We start from the raw sequence: 20,164 nt of genomic DNA, 5'->3' as shown, positions 1-20,164 counted from the left end.
GCAATAAAAGGTGGGACTGAAAATTGAATTATACATCATTTAATTTTAAAGTGTCCATAACGATTATTTGCACATTTCAATATTACAAACCAGTCTCTTCCATTTCTCAGCAGCATAAGATTGAGGATGTTTAATGAATACTGTGGGTGAATTCCTTTTCAAATAAATTTTACTTTGTTTTTGTTTAACTATCTTTGAATTTGGAATACAAGTTCACCCTCCTCTCACCAAAGAATGTGCTTTTTTTTTTAAAAAGCTAAGATTTGCAATGGTATAATAAAACTACCTCTGCAACAATAAAATATAAAATTAGCATTTCCATTTAAAATAGAAAGCTGTGCTTGTCTCTCACTCCCTGATTAATGTTCACCTTCATTTTAATGACTCTTCATAGCATTTTCATTCAATGCATGGGCTTTTCATTGTTGGGTCATGCCTGGAGGCAGAACTAGCTCACCATGTTCGTGTAGCACTCCATCCACTCATTTTTCTCTCTTTGGTGAAGCAGCATCCCTCTGCTGCATTGTTTTACTTTTAACAGCTGTGCTATCTATGCATTCATGATTTGACTATTTCAGTTTTCAAAATAATGCATCAATCTGGGATTTGGTACAATTTAGTTGGGCTTGTACCTGCTACATGTAATCTGTTTTATGAGAAGTGAGGTAGTGGTATTTTCACTGGACTAGTAATCCAGAGACTCAGGTTAATGCTCTGGGATCCTGGGTTTCAATCCCACCAGGACAGATGGTGAAATTTGAATTCAATAAAAATCTGAAATTAAAAGTCTAATGATGACCATGAGACTATCGCCAATTGGCATAAAAACCCATCTGGTTCACTAGTGTCCCCATCACTAAAGCCCCGAAAGACGTGCTGCTAGGTAATTTGGACATTCTGAATTCTCCCTCCATGTACGCAAACAGGCGCCGGAATGTGGCAATTAGGGGCTTGTCACAGTAACTTCATTACAGTAAGCCTACTTGTGACAATAATAAAGATTATTATTATATCCTTTAGAGAAGGAAACCTGTCATTCTTACCTGGTCTGCCATACGTGTGACTCCAGATCCACAGCAATGTGGTTGACTCTGAAATGCCCTAGGGGATGGGCCATAAATGCTGGTCTAACCAACGACACCCACATCCCATGAACAAATAAAGAAAAATAAACACAAATAGCCTCCAATGTTAACAAAACCTGGATAGGGTTCTCATTTAAACAAAACAGATACAGTATGACTACACATACGGTGATGCCGGCAGTGTCGTGAAGGTGACCATCACTATTGCTAAAGATAAATACAACTTTCCATGCCCCAGATCCAGATTACTAATAGAACAATTTATATTTATACGGCAATGAAATATTCCAAGGCGCTTTACTGAAGCGTTATAAAATAAAGTATAACATTATACCACGTAAGGAGACACTAGGGTAGATGATTAAAAACTTGGTCCGAGAGGTAGCATTTAAAGACTCTAAAGGATGAAAGTGAGATTGTGAGGTGGATCGGTGTAGTGAGGATATTCCAGAGCTTCGGGACCTAGGCAACTGAAGGCACAGCTATCAATGGTGGAGCAAAATTTTAAATTGAGAATGCACAAGTGGAACTATGAGGGTTGTCTGGTTGAGGGAGGTTGCAGGGAGAGGAGAGGCTATGAAGGAATTTGAAAATGATGGCACACTGACCAACACTGCTCAGCTCAGAAATTAGTCATGATTTTCACGTGGTAACTACTCAATTGTTTAATCTTCTGAAGTAACTCTTTTAAGTAACTCTTTTAATTTAATGTTTCCTTAATTTAAGGTGCCATTCTGGCTCTGGCAAACAGCTGGCATGTAATGCAGAACAAGGCCAGCAGTGCGAGTTCAATTCCCGTACCGGCCTCCTCGAACAGGCGCCGAATATGGCGACTAGGGGCTTTTCACAGTAACCTCATTGAAGCCTACTTGTGACAATAAGCGGTTGTTGTTGTTGTTGTTGTTGTTGTTGTTGTTGTTGTTGTTATTATTATTATTATTATTATTATTATTATTATTACTCAAAACTTTGTGCTGGATTTCAGAATCATAGAACAGTTACAGCACAAAAGGAGATTGTTCAGCCCGTCATGTGTGTGCGGTCTGTCTGAAGGAGCAGTTCACCTCGTGCCAGTCCCCTGCCTTCTCCCTGTAGCCCTGCATATTCTTCCTTTTCAGATAATAAAATTTCATTTTGAATGCCTTGATTGAAATGGCTTCCACCATACACTGAGGCAGTGCATTCCAGATCCTAACTTTGCTGCTTGAATATGTTTTTCCTCATGTTGCCATTATACTTTCTCTCGGACATGGGTGAATTCTGTCTCATTTAGCTCCCAATACCAGTTCAGTGGGTTAGTGAGTTTGTCAACTATTGATGCAAATCCTGCAGAACCTAGGTCTATGGCTGCTTCTGAATGGACCCAAGGTAAATGAATTGTTTAAAAATGATCATATATATATAAAAGAGTAAGGTGATGTGGAAATGAAGCAAATTCCAGCATATGCACTATGTATTTCACAATTTTCATCTGATATTCTGTATGAACTACTAATTTGTGCTGAGAATATCCAAAGCAAAGTAGTGTGTCAAGTAGTCAGGAATTTTAGAATCAGAAATTCAATATCTGGAGCAATATGCCGATGACAACCTGGAGAAGAATGGATTAACCCAGCTGTTACTTCAGTAAGGCCTTTGACAAGGTCCCTCATGGTAGACTGGTACAAAAGGTGAAGCCACACGGGATCAGGGGTGAGCTGGCAAGGTGGATACAGAACTGGCTAGGTCATAGAAGGCAGAGAGTAGCAATGGAAGGGCGCTTTTCTAATTGGAGGGCTGTGACTAGTGGTGTTCCGCAGGGATCAGTGCTGGGACCTTTGCTGTTTGTAGTATATATAAATGATTTGGAGGAAAATGTAACTGGTCTTGATTCGTAAGTTTGCAGATGACAGAAAGGTTGGTGGAATTGCGGATAGCGATGAGGACTGTCAGAGGATGCAGCAGGATTTAGATTGTTTGGAGACTTGGGCGGAGAGATGGCAGATGGAGTTTAATCCGGATAAATGTGAGGTAATGCATTTTGGAAGGTCCAATGCAGGTAGGGAATATACAGTGAATGGTAGAACCGTCAAGAGTATTAAAAGTCAGAGAGATCTAGGTGTACAGGTCCACAGGTCACTGAAAGGGGCAACACAGGTGGAGAAGGTAGTCAAGAAGGCATACGGCATGCTTGCCTTCATTGGCCGGGGCATTGAGTATAAGAATTGGCAAGTCATGTTGCAGCTGTATAGAACCTTAGTTAGGCCACACTTGGAGTATAGTGTTCAATTCTGGTCGCCACACTACCAGAAGGATGAGGAGGCTTTAGAGAGGGTGCAGAAGAGATTTACCAGGATGTTGCCTGGTATGGAGGGCATTAGCTATGAGGAGCGGTTGAATAAACCCGGTTTGTTCTCACTGGAACGAAGGAGGTTGAGGGGCGACCTGATGGAGGTCTACAAAATTATGAGGGGCATAGACAGAGTGGGTAGTCAGAGGCTTTTCCCCAGGGTAGTGGGGTCAATTACTAGGGGGCATAGGTTTAAGGTGAGAGTAGCAAGGTTTAGAGGAGATGTACGAAGCAAGTTTTTTACACAGAGGGTAGTGGGTGCCTGGAACTCGCTGCCGGAGGAGGTGGTGGAAGCAGGGACGATAGTGACATTTAAGGGGCATCTTGACAAATACATGAATAGGATGGGAATAGAGGGATACGGACCCAGGAAGTCTAGAAGATTGTAGTTTAGTCGGGCAGCATGGTCGGCACGGGCTTGGAGGGCCGAAGGGCCTGTCCCTGTGCTGTACTTTTCTTTGTTCTTGTTCTTTGTTACAGCAGATCATGGAACAAGTGCCAGCAGCAAACAGAAAATGCTGAAAGTGTTGCAACGGTTTTCAAAACCAAGTCATGAGCTAACATGTGAACCAGAGAGCAATGTTAACATCAGTTTCTAGAAAAGTGTCATTGTCAGTTATCTTGGCACATATTGTAAATACATGTGATGTATATTGTAAGAGGAAAGAAATGAGTAAACTTGGGCATGACTGATCTTCTTAGCAGCATCATTGAGCAGCGTAATGAATGAACTAGCTCCATGCATCACTGCTGACCTTTTGAGGAAATTGTATATTACAAGTAATTGAAATACCCTATGCTTCTGTCTCATGGTGCCATTTTGTTCAAACGTATTTTCATGTTTCTGAAGATAAATACATATAATAAACAGGGAGTAAGGTAAAAGAGGTGGCAGAGTTGCAGTCCTAGTTACAGAACATATTACAGCTCTACAGAGGGAGGACACCATGGAAGAATCAAATAACGAAGCACTGTGGGTAGAGCTCAGAAATGGGAAGGGGGCAGTCACTATGATGGGGGTGTACTACAGACCTCCCAACAGCCCACGGAAAGTTGAAGAACAGATATGTAAGCAGATTCTGGATAGATGTAGAAATAATAGAGTTTAACTTTCCTCATATTGACTGGAAATCCCTTGGGGCTAGGGGTCTGGATGGTGAGGAATTTGTTAAGTGTGTCCAAGAAGGTTTTTTGGAACAATATGTGGATAGTCCGACTAGAGAGAGGGCTATATTGGACCTAGTACTAGGGAACAGCCTGGCCAGGTCATTAAAGTTGCAGTGGGAGAACATATGGCGAACAGTGACCACAATTCCGTAAGCTTTCAGATAATCATGGAAAAGGACGAGTGTTGTCCTTGGGTTAAGGTGCTAAATTGGGGGAAGGCTAACTACAACCAAATTAGGCAGGATTTGGAGGCTGTTTGAGGGTAAATCCACATTTGGCATGTGGGAGTCTTTTAAGGAGCAGTTGATGGGAGTGCAGGACAGGCATGTGCCGGTAAAAAGGAAGGACAGGAAAGGCAGGATTCGGGATGATTATATGGATGATCAGGGAAATTGAGAATCTTGTCAAAAATAAAAAAAATGCAAATGTGAGGTACAGGCAACTAAACACAGATAAAGCACTTGAGGAATACAAGAAAAGTAGAAAAGAGCTCAAGCAGGGAGTCAGGAAGGCAAAATGGGGTCCCGAAATGTCCTTGGCAGACAGGATTAAGGAGAATCCCAAGGCATTTTATACATATATTAGGAACAAGAGGGTAGCTAGAGAAAGAGTTGGTCCACTCGAGGACAGGGGGAAATTGTGTGTCGAACCAGAGGAAGTAGGTGAGATCCTTAATGAGTATTTTGCATCGGTATTCAGAAAGGAGAGGGGCATGTTGATTGGTGGTGTCTCAGAGGGATGTATAAACACTTTAGAACAGGTTGTTATTACGGGGGAGTTAGTGTTAGGTGTGTTAAAAAGCATTAAGGTAGTCAAATCCCCAGGGCCATATGGCATCTATCCCAGATTATTGAGGGAGACAAGAGATGAAATCGCTGGGCCTCTGACAGAAATCTTTGTGTCCTCATTGGCCACAGGTGAGATCCCAGAGGATTGGAGGATAGCCAATGTTGTACCGTTATTTAAGAAGGGTTGCAAGGATAATCCGGGTAATTATAGGCCAGTGAGCTTGAAGTCAGTGATAGTGAAATTGTTGGAAAAGATTCTCAGAGATGGGGCGGGATTCTCCACTCCCACGCCGAAGTGGCCGCGCCATCGTGAACGGCGTCGAGGTTCACGACAGCGCGGAACGGCCCCGGTCCCGACCGATTCAGGCCCTGACAATGGGCCAGTATCGGGGCCGCGTCATCTACACGCGCCAGGCCTTGTCGCCCGCGTAAAAGCAGTGCCGCATAGATGACGCGGCCGGCGCCGCATAACGGACGTCACCCGCGCATGTGTGGTTGCCGTCCTCTCTAAGTTCGCCCCGCAAGAAGATGGGGGACGTTTCTTGCGGGGCCGCGGAAGGAAGGAGGTCCTCCTTCAGAGAGGACGGCCCGACGATCGGTGGGCACCGATCGTGGGCCACCCCACATTCCAGGTGAAGCCCAGTGCAGGATCCCCCCTCGCCCCCCCCACAGGCCGCCCCCCCCCAGCATTCACGCACCGCCCACGACTGCAGCGACCAGGTGTGGACGGCGCCGGGGGGGAACCCGCTGTTTTGGCCTGGCCGCTCGGCCCATCCAGGCCTCAGAATAGCGGGGGTGCCGGAGATTCGCCATTTTCGGTGTCTCCGGCGATTCTCCGGCCTGCGGCCCGCGAAACTCGACCGGGCTGTTCCCGCCGCTTGGAAGAATCGCGGGAGGGCGTCGGACCGGCGTCCCCGGAAATTTTGGCGGCCCAGGCATTTCTCCCAACCGGCGTGGGAGTGGAGAATCGCGCCCAGGATCTATGCACATTTGGAAGTGAATGGTGTTATTAGCAACATGCAGCGTGGTTCTGTACGAGGGAGGTCATGTCTCACTAATTTGATTCAATTTTTTGAGGAGTTGACCAAAATGATTGACAAGGGAAGGGCTGTGGATGTTGTCTACATGGACTTTAGTAAAGCATTTGATAAGGTCCCTCATGGCAGGTTGGTGCAAAAGATTAGATCACATGGGGTCAGCGGTGAACTAGCTGGATGGATCCAGAACTGGCTTGGCCATAGAAGATAGAGGGTAGCAGTGGAAGGGTGTTTTTTCCGAATGGAGGTCTGTAACTAGTGGTGTTCCGCAGAGATTAGTTCTGGGACCTCTGCTCTTCGTAATATATATAAATGACTTGGAAGAAAACGTAGAGGGTCTGATTAGCATGTTTGCGGATGATACTAAGATTGCAGGAGTTGCGGATAGTGATGAAGATTGTCAGTGAATACAGCAGGATGTAGACAGGCTGCAAAATTGGGCAGAGAAATGGCAGATGGAATTTAACCCGGACAAATGCGAGGTGATACATTTTTGTAGGTCCAATTCAGGTGGGAGCTATAAAATAAATGGCAGAACCATCAGGAGCAAAGACACGGAGAGATCTGGGCATGCAGGTTCACAGATCCTTAAAAGTGACAGCACAGTTGGAAATGATGGTAAAGAAAGCATATGCATGCTTGCCTTTATAGGACGGGGTATTGAGTGTTAGAACTCGAAAATTATGTTACAATTATATAGAACGTTGGTTAGGCCACATTTGGAATACTGTGTCCAATTCTGGTCACCGCACTACCAGAAGGACATGGAGGCTTTGGAGAGAGTACAGAAAAGGTTTACCAGGATGTTGCCTGGTATGGAGGGTATTAGCTATGTGGAGAGATTGAATGGGCAGCACGGTAGCACAAGTGATTAGCACTGTGGCTTCACAGCGCCAGGGTCCCAGGTTCGATTCCCTGCTGGGTCACTCTCTGTGCGGAGTCTGCTCGTTCTCCTCGTGTCTCCGTGGGTTTCCTTCGGGTGCTCCGGTTTCCTCCCACAGTCCAAAGACGTGCAGGTTAGGTGGATTGGCCATGATAAATTGCCCTTTGTGACCAAAAAAAAGGTTAGGAGGGGTTATTGGGTTACGGGGATAAGGTGGAAGGGCTTAAGTGGGTCGGTGCAGAATCGAAGGGCCGAATGGCCTCCTGCACTGTTTGTTCTATGTTCTATGTTCAAACTGTGATTATTCTCCCTAGAGAGGCAGAGGCTGAGGGCGATCTGATAGAAGTTTATAAAATTATTAGGTGTATAGATAGGTTTTTTCCCAGGGCGGACATGACAATTACAAGGGGGCACAAGTACAAGGTGAGGGGGATCATTTTTGCACAGAGGGTGGTGGTGGCCTCGAATGAACTGCCAAGTGAGGTGGCCTTTAATACCTATCTGGATTGGCACATAAACAGACAGGGTATAGAAGGATACAGGTGGTTGGTCTAGATAGGACACGTGATCAGCAGAAGGGCCTGGCCCTATGGCTGTTTTGTTCTTTGTTTTACCCGACTCTTTTTTTAAAATTTGAAATTACTTTGTATCTGGTATAATACATTTACGTAATGGTGTGTATTTGCATTTGAATCGGCTTAACATTTATATTAGTTGGTTAGAAACAAGAATTCTTGAATGTGAAATTGTTTTCTTCAGGAAGGCGTGATGTGTGAAAAGCATGCAGAACGTGTTTTTTTAAACCAGTCACATGACTACGGCAATCTACCCCTCAAAGGACAAGTGAATGGTTCTATTTCAATTTTAATCTTTGTATAATGCCCTCAAAAATCTACTTTGCTGGTAGAATCTGTTTGTGGATCTGGAAGCATGGGAAAGTCTGTTTTTAGTATTCTGACCTCATTAACAAAGAAATCTTAAATTGGAACATTTCATTCCGTTAGTATCAGATTGTTAGCTGGAGGTACAAGTCTGGCTTCTCTAACCTCAGTATTTCAACTCTGCTAGTGATTATATAAATCGCTGACCAGAATTTTTTTTTTTTAATGTTGCATGTTTTTGAACGTATCTGATTAATTTTATACCTATGAAGTAGAAGAAAATGATGTAAAGCTTCTACTAAACGTTTTAGATGTCATTATCATATGTGCTCTTTTAAGAAAAACTGTAGTATTCTGCTTGCAATGTAAAATATACTCCACCGTTTATTCAAGGTAACAGACTGAAATGGTTATCAGTTGTATTGACTATAGAAAATCAGTTGACAGTTTAAATTGTTTTATCTTTCAGAAACACGGTTTGGTTATAATCCCAGAAGGCACACCTAATGGTGATGTAAATCATGAACCAGTTATTGGTGCGATTACAATTGTGTCTCAAGAGGCTGCTCAAGTGCTCGAAAGTGCAGGAGATGGACCACTAGGTAGTGCTTGTTCAAACTATCTTACCAAATTTAATGAACATTGGAGCTTAACCTTTAACAACTTATTTTGGCTGCTGTCTGCTCTTAAAACATTTAACCTGGCTGGATATCTTGGTTACTTCATAGAATCAGAGAATCCTTACAGCGCAGAAGGAGACCATTCGGCCCATCAAGTGTGCACCGACCCTCTGAAAGAGGGCCCTCCCTCTGCCCACTCCCCCGCCTTAACCCCGTAACCCGATCTAACCTGCACATCTCTGGACATTAAGGGACAATTTTAGCAAGGCCAATCCATCTAACCTGCACATCTTTGGACTGTGGGAGGAAACCGGAGCACCCGGAAGAAACCCACGCAGACAAGAGGAGAACATGCAGTCTCGCACAGATAGTGTCCCAAGGCTGGAATTAAACCCGGGTCCCTGGCGCTGTTAGGTAGGCAGCAATGCTAGCCACCATGCTGCCATTTTCAATTTGTTCAAGTCAGTATGCCAATTATTCAAGGGCAGCACGGTAGCTCAAGTGGATAGCACTGTGGCTTCACAGAGGCAGGGTCCCAGGTTCGATTCCCTGCTGGGTCACTGTCTGTGAGGAGTCTGCACGTTGTCCCCGTGTCTACGTGGGTTTCCTCCGGGTGCTCCGGTTTCCTCCCACAGTCCAAAGACGTGCAGGTTAGGTGGATTGGCCATGATAAATTGCCCTTAGTGTACAAAATGGTTAGGAGGGGTTATTGGGTAACGGGGATAGGGTGGAAGTGAGGGCTTAAGTGGGCCGGTGCAGACTCGATGGGCCGAATGGCCTCCTGCACTGTATGTTCTATGTATTGTCACACTTGCACATACTGAACTTTGTTTTGTGTGATAAAGTTCATGGAATCTGAATTGCTTTGGGAACAAGCACATAAAAGTGCATTTTATACACTCGAGCGATAGTAGAGGCTCCAACCTTCTTTCCAGCACCTAGCAGATCAGGAATCTCTCCTACCTTTAGAAAGTATGAGCATGCAAATTAAGAGGAGTAGACCATTCAGCCTTCTCTGCCATTCCATAAGATCATCATTGTGGCCTCAACTCAGTGTTCTGGCTACTCCCAATAAGCTTTGATTCCCTTGTGAGTCAAGGAACTATTTACTAATGCTTTAAAAATATTATTGACTCTGCCTCCACTACTGTCTGGGGAGGAACATTCAAAGATTCACAACCCAGTGGGAGAATAAAATGTCTCTTCTTCCCCATCTTAAATGGGAGAGCCCTTATTTTTGAAATCTGTACCCCTGTGTCGGAAAAAGTTTACAGCAGGTTGATGGTCAACATGTTTTAGCTGCATTATGCATGCAACTGGTTTAGCACTGTGGGCTAAACAGTTGGCTTGTAATGCAGAACCAGGCCAGCAGCACGGGTTCAATTCCCGTACCGGCCTCCCCGAACAGGCGCCGGAATGTGGCGACTAGGGGCTTTTCACAGTAACTTCATTGAAGCCGCCTTGTGACAAGCTATTATTATTATTAGTATTATTATTATTATTGCAACCTTCTTTGCCATCATGTCCTAGGGTGGGAATCAAATCTGGGGTTTCTGGCTCCGAGGCAGGGATGCCACCCTCTGTGCTATAAGTCTGCTCCATACTGAACTTCTTTACTTCTTTATAAAAGGAAATTACTGTGGATGCTGGGTTCTGAAACGCAGCAGAAAGTGCTGGACAATCTCAGCAGATCTGACAGTAGCTGTGGACAGAGAACAAAGCTAATGTTTTGAGTCTGGATGACTCTTTGTCAAAGCTAGAGAGAACTGGAAATCGAATGAGATTTATACTGTTGGGGGGGGGTGTGGAGCAGTGGGATGGATAGAGGGCTAGCAATAGGTGGAGATTGTCAAAAGTGGCATGGACAAAAAGACAGGGAATGTAAATGGGGGTGATCATGAACTTCTTTAACTGCATGTAAATCAGCTGATTGGTACCGTCTTCACAGCAATAGGTAGGGCACAGAAGCAACCACAAGAGAACACTTTTTTAAAAATTTGTTCATGGGATGAGTGTCAGCTGCAAGGCCAACATTTATTGTCCATCCCAAATTGCTCTTGAGAACGTGGTGGGTGAACAGCCTTTTAGAACCACTGCAGTCCACGTGGTGTAGTTACACCCACACTGCTGTTAGGAATGGAATTCGTGTTTGACCCAGTGACAGTGAAGGAATGGTGTGTGGCTTGCAGGGAAATTTAAAGGTAGTGGATGTTCCTATGCATCCACTGTCTTGGATGGTGTGGAACTTCTTGAATATTGTTGGAGCTGCAGTAACTCACACAAGTGATGAGTGTTCCATCACACTCCTGACTTGTGTCTTGTAGATTGATGGTGGACAGGCTTTGGGAGGGTCAGACTTGCCAGTTTTTGACCTGCATTTGTAGCCACAGTATTTACCTGGTTCAGTTTAATGTTTTGTTGATGGTAATCATTAGGACATTGATGGTGGGTGGATTCAGTGGTAGAAATGGCTTTGAACATCATGGGGAGATGGTTACTTTCACTCTTATTGGAGACGGCATTCCTTTGCACTGATGTTACTTGTCACTTATGAGTCAGAATCTGAATGTTGTCCAGGCCTTGCTGCATATGGACATGAACTGTTTTAGCATCTGAGGAGTCTCAAATGGTGCTGAACGTTGTGCAATCATCAGCTAACATCCCCATTTCTGACTTTATAATGGAGGGAAGGTTATTGATGAAGCAGCTGGTTGGACAACGGACTACTACCTTAAGTAACTTAGTGGGCAGCACGGTAGCACAAGTGGATAGCACTGTGGCTTCACAACGCCAGGGTCCCAGGTTCGATTCCCCGCTGGGTCACTGTCTGTGTGGAATCTGCACGTTCTCTCTGTCTGCATGGGTTTCCTCCAGGTGCTCCGGTTTCCTCCCACAGTCCAAAGATGTGCAGGTTAGGTGGATTGGCCATGATAAATTGACCTTAGTGACCAAAAAGGTTAGGAGTGGTTATGCGGTTACGGGAATAGGGTGGAAGTGAGGGCTTAAGTGGGTCGGTGCAGACTTGATGGGCCAAAAGGCCTCCTTCTGCACTGTATGTTCTATGTTCCAACTCCTGCAGTGATGTCCTCGGGCTGAGATGATTGACCTCCAACAACCACAACCATTTACCTTTGTTCTAGGTATAAAATCAACAGGTAGGGTGTTTTTCCCCTATTTCCCATTATCTTCAATTATATTGTGGCGCCTTGATGTCACACTCGGCCAAATGCTTCCTTGATGTCAAGGACAGTCGCCCTCACCTCACCTCATGTCTTGAATTCATGTTTGAATCACTGTTTGTCCTGCTGGAGCTGAACCCGAGTATTACTGAGCAGGTTATTGCTGAATGAGTGCCCTTTGATATCACTGTCAATGATGCCTGCCATTGATGATGGATAGTAGACTGATGGGGTGGTAATTGGCCCCATAATTGAGGATGGGGCTGTTTGTGGCATCTCCTCCCATGGTTAGTTGTTTAATTGTCCACTACTATTCACAAATGGACGTGGTAGGACTGCAGAGCTTTGATTTGATCCATTTGTTGTGGGATTGCTTTGCTCTGTCTATTGCATGTTGCTTCTGTGGTTTATCCAGTCCTCTGTTTTACCTTCATCAGCTTGGTACGTCATTTTTAGATGTTTCTCGTGCTAGTCCTGGCATGTTATTTTGCATTGAACCACGGTTGACTTCCTGGTCTGATAGCGAGGGAGGGAATATATCCATGCCATGAGATAACAGATTGTGATTTTTTTTTTTAAATTCATTTTTACGGGCTTCACTGGCTAGGCCAGGATTTGTTGCTCATCCCTAATTGCCCTTCAGAAGGTGGTGATGAGCTACTTGTTGAAGCACTGCAGTCCACGTGGTATAGGTACACACACAGTGCTGTTGGGGAGGATATTCCAGGATTTTGACCCAGAGACAGTGAAGGAACGATGATGTATTTTCAAGTCAGGATGGTGAATGTCTTGAAGAAATTCCCGGTTGCGGTGTTCCCTTGAATCTGCTGCCCTTTACAGTCCATATGGTAGTGGTTGTGGGTTTGGAAGATGCTGCCTAAGGAGCCCTGGTGAGTCCTTGCAGTGCATCTTGTAAATGGTACACACTGCTGCTACTGTGCGTCAGTGGTGGAGAGAATGAATGCTTATGAAAGGGCTGCAAATCAAGTGGGCTGCCTTGTCCTGGATGGTGTTGTGAATCTTGTATTATTGGAGCAGTACTCATTCAGGCAAGTGGAAAGTATTCCATTACACGCCTGACTTGCCTTGTAGATGGTGGGCAGGCTTTGGGGGTCAGGAGATTAGTTATTCGTCGTAGGATTCCTAGCCTCTGACCTGCTCTTGTAGCCACTGTATTTATATGGCTTGTCAAGTTCAGTTTCTGGTCAATGTTAACCCCCAGGATTGGTAATGCCATTGAATGTCATGGGGTGATGGTTTGATTCTCTCTTATTGGAGGTGGTAATTGCCTGGCACTTGTCAGACCAAGCTTGTATATTGTCAGGCTGTGCTGCATTTGCACATGGCCTGCACCCATGTCTGAGGACTCGCAAATTATGCTGGACATTGTGCAATCATCAGCAAACATCCCCACATCTGACCTTATGTTAGACCTTATGATGCTAAAGACAGTTGGGTCTCGGACACTAGCCTGAGAAACTCCTGCCATGATGTCCAGGGATTGAGATGACTGACCTCCAACAATCACAACCATTTTCCTTTTGTGAGAAACTTTTGTGAGAAAGTGTGTTTCTCACACTTTGCGCTAGGTATGATGTCAACCAGCAGAGAGTTTTCCCCCGATTCCCATTGACTGTAGTTTTGCTAGGGCTCCTTGATGCCATACTCGATTAAATGCAACCTTAATGTCAAAAACAGTCACTCTCACCTCGCCTCTGGAGTTCAGTCAACTCTTTTGTCCATGTTTGAACCAAGGCTGTAATCAGGCCAGCAGCTGAGTGACCCAGGTGGAACCAAACTGAGCATCAGTGAGCCCATTATAGCTAAGTAAGTGCAACTTGATAGCACTGTTGATGACCTCTTCAATCACTTTACTGATGATTGAGAGTAGACTGATAGGGTGGTAATTGGCCAGGTTGGATTTGTCCTGCTTTTTGTGTACAGGACAGACTGGACAATATTGCACATTGCTGTTGGTGCCAGTGTTGTAGCTGTACTGGAACAGCTTGGCCAGGGATGTGGCAAGTTCTGGACCTTAAGACTTTAGTACTGTTGCTGGAATATTGTCAGGGCCCATAGCCATTGCAGGATCCAGTCCCTTCAGATGTTTCTTGATATCGGATGGGGTGAATGGAATTGGTTGAGGCATCTGTGATGCTGGCGACCTCCAGGGGAGACTGACATGGATCATCCGCTTGGCACTTCAGTGCGAATGCTTCAGCCTTTTCTTTTGCACAGATGTGCTGGGCTCCTCCATCATTGAGCATGGGGATATTTGTGGAGACTCCACCTCCAATGAGTTGTTTAATGGTCCACCACCATTCACGACAGGACTGCAGAGCTCAGATCTGATCCATTGTTGTGGGACGCTGATCCATTGGTTGTGGGATTTCACATAGATTTTTCCCTTTTGTTGATTCTCTCACTACAGCCATAGGCCTAATCTAGCAGATAAGTCCTTCAGGACTTGAGCAGTGTGGCGAAAAGTGGTGGTAGCGCACCGCATTTTCCTGATTTAATTATAAGTCCTCCACACACAGTACATTCTGTGCCCTTGCGTCCCTCAGTGATTTTGTAAGTGGTGTTCAAGTTGGAGTATTAATTCATCAGTTATCATAGAATTTACAGTGCAGAAGGAGGCCATTCGGCCCATCGAGTCTGCACCGGCTCTTTGAAAGAGCACCCTACCCAAGCCCACACCTTCACCCTATCCCCATAATCTAGTAACCCCATCCAACACTAAGGGCAATTTAGCATGGCCAATCCACCTAACCTGCTCATCTTTGGACTGTGGGAGGAAATCCACGCACACACACGGGGAGAACGTGCAGACTCCGCACAGACAGTGACCCAAGCCGGGAATCGAACCTGGGACCCTGGAGCTGTGAAGCAATTGTGCTAACCACCATGCTACCGTGCTGCCCCAGGCAGAGGTGGGGGGTGCGGGCATTAGATGGCAATCAGGATGCTTCCTTGTCCATGTCTGTCCTTGTGTCATGAGAGTTCAGGATGTTCAGAGTCAATGTTGAGCACTCCCAGAGCCAATCCCCTTTGACTGTATGACGCTGTGTTGTTACCCCTGACATGAGAGATGCAGGAGCTCATCTATGGTGCACACTATTTGACTTTTCATGCCACTAATGTTTGGGAAATATGCCGAACTATATGAATGTAAAATGTTGGCTAAACTTGAGTGCGATGTCCTCATCATCCCATATTTGATTCTCCAAGTTCATGTAAATGAATGCTGAATACCTGCCATCCTAGAAAAATCCTCTTGATGCAAAAACCATGTTGCGAATGAGGCATTAACAAATCGAAAGCAGAATGGAATGGTTACAAGCATAGAACCAAAGGGATAATATGGCAAGTTATTGTTACACTCTGATACCACAGCAGCAGTCTGCCCAGATTGTCCTCGCCATGGTAACGTTGTGGATAGCACAATTGCTTCACAGCTCCAGGGTCCCAGGTTCGATTCTGGCTTGGGTAACTGTCTGTGCGGAGTCTGCACATCCTCCCCGTGTGTGCGTGGGTTTCCTTCGTGTGCTCCGGTTTCCTCTCTCAGTCCAAAGATGTACAGGTTAGGTGGATTGGCCATGATAAATTGCCCTTAGTATCCAAAATTGTCCTTGGTGTTGGGTGGGGTTACTGGGTTATGGGGATAGGGTGGAGGTGTTGACCTTGGGTAGGGTGCTCTTTCCAAGAGCTGGTGCAGACTCGATGGGCCGAATGGCCTACTTCTGCACTGTAAATTCTATGATGATTAATGAACAAAGCCATTTTAAAAAGAGCAGAAAAAGCTTGACAACTCCAGCATTTGTTCCTCTCATGCAGTGCACCTGAGTTAAGCTGTATACACCAAGGTACATATGCCTTTTTCAGTCTCTAGCATAGTTTTTTATTTTCAGACTTTGAAGTTGCGATGTAACAATACATTTTCACTGATGCCAGGCCAAGTCAGATAATATGCTTGGGAATTGACCTCTGTAGGACACAGGCGTGTTAATGTTGTAATTCGCCACTGCAACTCTGAACAACTGCAAATTAATTGCACGAATGCAGCTGGAAATGCATCATTACATACACATAATTTGAGTTACCATAGGAGCTCAGGAAATCTGAAGTAAATACTCGAGTCTGGCAACATCTGTGTAGCGAGAAACAGACCTAACTTTTCAGGTCAAGGACTCGGTTAACTCTGTTTCTCACTGCACAGATGCTGCCAGACTTGCTGAGTATTTTGAGCATTTTCTGTTTTTATTTCAGATTTCCAGCATCCACAGTATTTTGGTGAAGTTGTCAACTGAATTTGTTCAAGTTATGAATAAAGTAATAAAATGTTTTTTAACCTTGAAATTTGCAAATTTTTCCTATTATAGATGTGCGGCTAAAGAAACTGGCTGATGAAAAGGAAGAATTACTTGCACAGGTAATTAACTTAAGTAGATGCAGATTGGGGAAGAAAGCAAAATGCAATCTGAAAAACGCTTGTCGTATTCAAAAGGAAGTCTTATTCCCAGTGATCTTTGTGACTTAAGTACAGATCCAATTGGGCATAGATTTTTGCTGCCATTTGGAAGCTAGCGAATGTGCAATGTGGGGGGGAATGCAATTCTAGCCTAATCTGTGATCAGGACAGAGGAGAGGAAGGTTTATTTTGTGCCCAGCTTTGCAGTGTCTGAACTGGTCCTGCTTGATGTCCGTGCATGCTGCCTGAAAGGGAAAGAATTCCATTCCCTAGCGCCAACATACCTCACTTTAATAAGAACAAAAAGCAAGGAATCTTGCATTGCAGGAGCACTCGAAAATATTTTGCGTAAATCTGGGAAAGAGCGAGATGTTCGTGATCCAGGCACGGGGGCAGGAAAGGAGACTGAAGGAGCTACCTTTTAAAGTGATTGGGAGGAGTTTTAGGTATCTGGGGATTCAAGTGGCCAAGGATTGGGGGCAGCTTCACAAGTTAAATTTGGGCAAAGCAGTGGATCAAATAAGAAGAGATTTCTGTAGATGGGACATGCTTCCACTGACGCTGGCGGGGAGGGTTCAAACAGTGAAGATGGACGGTCCTTCCGAGACTGCTTTCTTTTTTCAATGTTTCTCGATTTTTGTCCCAAAGGCTTTTTTCATAAGTATGAATGCGGTGATATCGAGGTTTATATGGGCGGGTAAAACTCCAAGAGTAAGGAAGGCACTCCTGGAACAGACCCGCGGAGAAGGGGGCTTGGCTCTCCCGAGCTTTATTAACTATTACTGGGCTGCCAACATATCGATGGTCAGGAAGTGGGTAGTGGGGGAGGGGTCGGTTTGGGAGCGGATGGAGGCAGCATCCTGCAAAGGTACGAGTCTGGAGGCTTTACTGACGGCGCCCCTGCCGTTCACGCCGGCTCGGTACTCTACAAGTGCGGTGGTGGTGGCAGCCCTAAGGGTGTGGGGGCAGTGAAGGCGGCATATGAGACTGGAGGAGGCATCAGTGTGGCCACCGATCTGTGACAATCACTGGTTTGTTCCCGGGGGTTTGGGGGGGGGGGGGGGCGGGGGCGGCGGAGGGGGGGGCTTTAAGGCATGGCAGCGGGCAAGGATTGAAAGGTTTGGGGATCTATTCATCCAGGAGTGCTTTCGGACCTTAGAGACATTAGAGGAGGAGTTTGACTTGCCAGGTGGGAACGGGTTTTGGTACCTTCAAGTGCGGGACTTTGTACGGAGGCAGGTCCCAAGCTTTCCTCGCCTCCCCCTGAGGGGACTACAGGATAAAGTGCTGTCAAAAACAGGGGTTGGAGGTGGGAAGGTTTTGGAGATATACGGGGCATTGTTAGAGTGGGAAGGGGCCCCTATCAGAGAGGTGAAGAGGAAATGGGAAGTGGAGCTAGGAGGGGAGCTGGAAACTGAGCTGTGGGAAAAAGCCTTGAAAAGGGTAAATGTATCCTTGTCCTGTGCTAGACTTAGCTTGATTCAGTTCAAGGTAGTCCACAGGGCCCGCATAACGGTAGCCCAGATGAGTAGGTTCTTCGAGGAGGTGGAGGACAGATGTGGACGGTGTGGGAGTAGCCCGGCCAACCATGTTCATATGTTTTGGGCATGTCCGAAACTGAGGGAATTCTGGCAGGGATTTGCGGATGTTATGTCAGAAATCCTGGAAGGTAGGGTAACTCCGAGTCCAGAATTGAAAATATTTGGCGTGTCAAAAGATCTGGGGGCAAAGGGGGGAGGGAGGCCGATATCCTGGCCTTCTCCTCCCTGGTGGTCCGGAGACAGATCTTGCTTGGATGGAGGGACTCGGAGCCCCCGAAGTCAGGAATGCGGGTCAGCGATGTGATCGGGTTTCTCAGTCTGGAGAAAATCAAGTTTGCTCTGAGATGATCAATACAGGGATTCGCCCGGAGTTGGCAGCCGTTCATCGATTTCTTTAACAAAAAGGGAAAAGGGGAGGAACACAGGAGGAATGGTAATGTGGAAGGGAGCTTAGTATATGGGTAATTGGGGATAGGGCGGGAGAAGTGGGGGACGTTGTTTACTGTTTGTTGTTCTTTAAGGGGGGATTTTGTGCGTCGTCCCATGCGGTTGTTTTAGAAATGTCAACATGTTAAATTGTGAAAATTACAAATGCTTCAATAAAATATTTTCTAAAATAAAGAAAATATTTTGCGCACAATGAATTACTCGGGTGCATTATTCATACGTAGATACGTTCATCAAAATATCATTCAAGTACATAATTAATAAATACATTCGTTAAGCAGTATACCTCCACTGAAGGGAGTAAATCAGTGGATTAAAGCTACAATACTCAAGCTCAACACTGTCAAGCCAAAGCACCATCCCGAACAGATATAAACATATTCATTGTGGCTGAGTAAAAATCCTGGAACTCACTACCTAACAGCAGTGTGGGTGTACCTGTAGCAGGTCAAGCGGAAGGTCCACCACCAACATTTGCAGGGCATCAAGGGGTACGCATTTAAAGCTGGTCTGCCCCTTGCTGCTATCCTGCAGAATAATATTATTTAGAATAATTTTGTTGTGAAGTTCAAAATAGACTACATTTTCTTATGTACTTGAGGAGTCCAGTCCTTGAGGAGCTTGGATCATTTAGTCTAATCAAAGATATATGGGAATGTTAGCTGGCTGACTTGGTTAGCTCAACAGTTCATATTTCTGAATGGAGAATGATTAAAGTTTGACTCATAGAATCCTTACAGTGCAGAAATAGGCCATTCGGCCCATCATATCTGCACCAACACTTCAAAAGACTACCCTACCTAGGCTCAATTCCCTGTCCTGTAACCCCACTCTAAGGGGCAATTTGCCATGGTGGCCAATCCACCTAACCTGCACATCTTTGGAATGATGGAGGAAACCGGAGCACCCGGAGGAAAGCCACGCAGACACAGGGAGAATGTGCAAACTCCCTGAGGCAGCAGTGCTAACTATGTGCCACCATGTAAATATTTTATCCTGTTAAATGTAACAGACTAATTCAGTGTCGTTAATTATAAATATTGTAACTGATGTGGGCAGTTAATATACTTTGGCTTGTCAGTCCACATTGCGAACCCCAGTGTGAAAGTCTGATACAAGTGATGTGTAGGCCCTGATTTCTCAACCTTCTCCCTCGTCTGAGGTGTGATCCTCGGGTTAAATCACTACCAGTCAGCTCTCCCCCTTAAAGGCGAGAAGAGGCCTACGTTCATCTGGGACTATGGCGGCATTTTATTATGAAATGATGTGTAGAATTTACACCAGAAAAGATTCTTTATTTCTCTGGCTATAATCCAAATATTTGGCCCTTTATGTTTGTCAATCTTGCTGAATGCAAATTGCCTGTTGCTTCACAGCGCCAGGTTCCCAGGTTCGATCCCCGGCTTGGGTCACTGTCTGTACGGAGTCTGCACGTTCTCCCCGTGTCTGCGTAGGTTTCCTCCGGGTGCTCCGGTTCCTCCTGCAAGTCCTGAAAGACGTGCTATTAGATAATTTGGACATTCTGAATTCTTCCTTAGTGTACCCGAACAGGCGCCAGAATGAGGCGACTAGGGGCTTTTCACAGTAACTTCATTGCAGTGTTAATGTAAGCCTACTTGTGACAATAAAGATTATTATTATTAAGTCTCTACATAACAACATTGACAAAAGTACTTCTCAATAACTGAGATTCCGGGGAAGCATGTTTGTGAGGTTGTGAAAGGCACTCGATGAAC

General features: G+C 45.2%; 1 protein-coding gene across 34 annotated transcripts in view; it reads left to right on the top strand.

Moving 5' to 3' along the window:
• Window positions 1–20,164, top strand: part of lrrfip2 (leucine rich repeat (in FLII) interacting protein 2) — a 299,977-nt gene that overhangs the window by 264,769 nt on the left and 15,044 nt on the right. For all 34 annotated transcript variants that reach the window (XM_072467326.1, XM_072467352.1, XM_072467351.1 and 31 more), the window contains 2 exons: window positions 8,640–8,772; window positions 16,352–16,401. In XM_072467326.1, the coding sequence (XP_072323427.1) occupies window positions 8,640–8,772; window positions 16,352–16,401 (183 nt within the window). The remainder of the gene's footprint in view (window positions 1–8,639; window positions 8,773–16,351; window positions 16,402–20,164) is intronic.

The sequence above is a fragment of the Scyliorhinus torazame genome, chromosome 11, assembly GCF_047496885.1.
Source record: "Scyliorhinus torazame isolate Kashiwa2021f chromosome 11, sScyTor2.1, whole genome shotgun sequence".
Classification (NCBI taxonomy): Eukaryota; Metazoa; Chordata; class Chondrichthyes; order Carcharhiniformes; family Scyliorhinidae; genus Scyliorhinus; species Scyliorhinus torazame.
The sequence above is the reverse complement of the archived record's forward strand: the minus strand, read 5'-3'. Positions and strand labels throughout refer to the sequence as shown.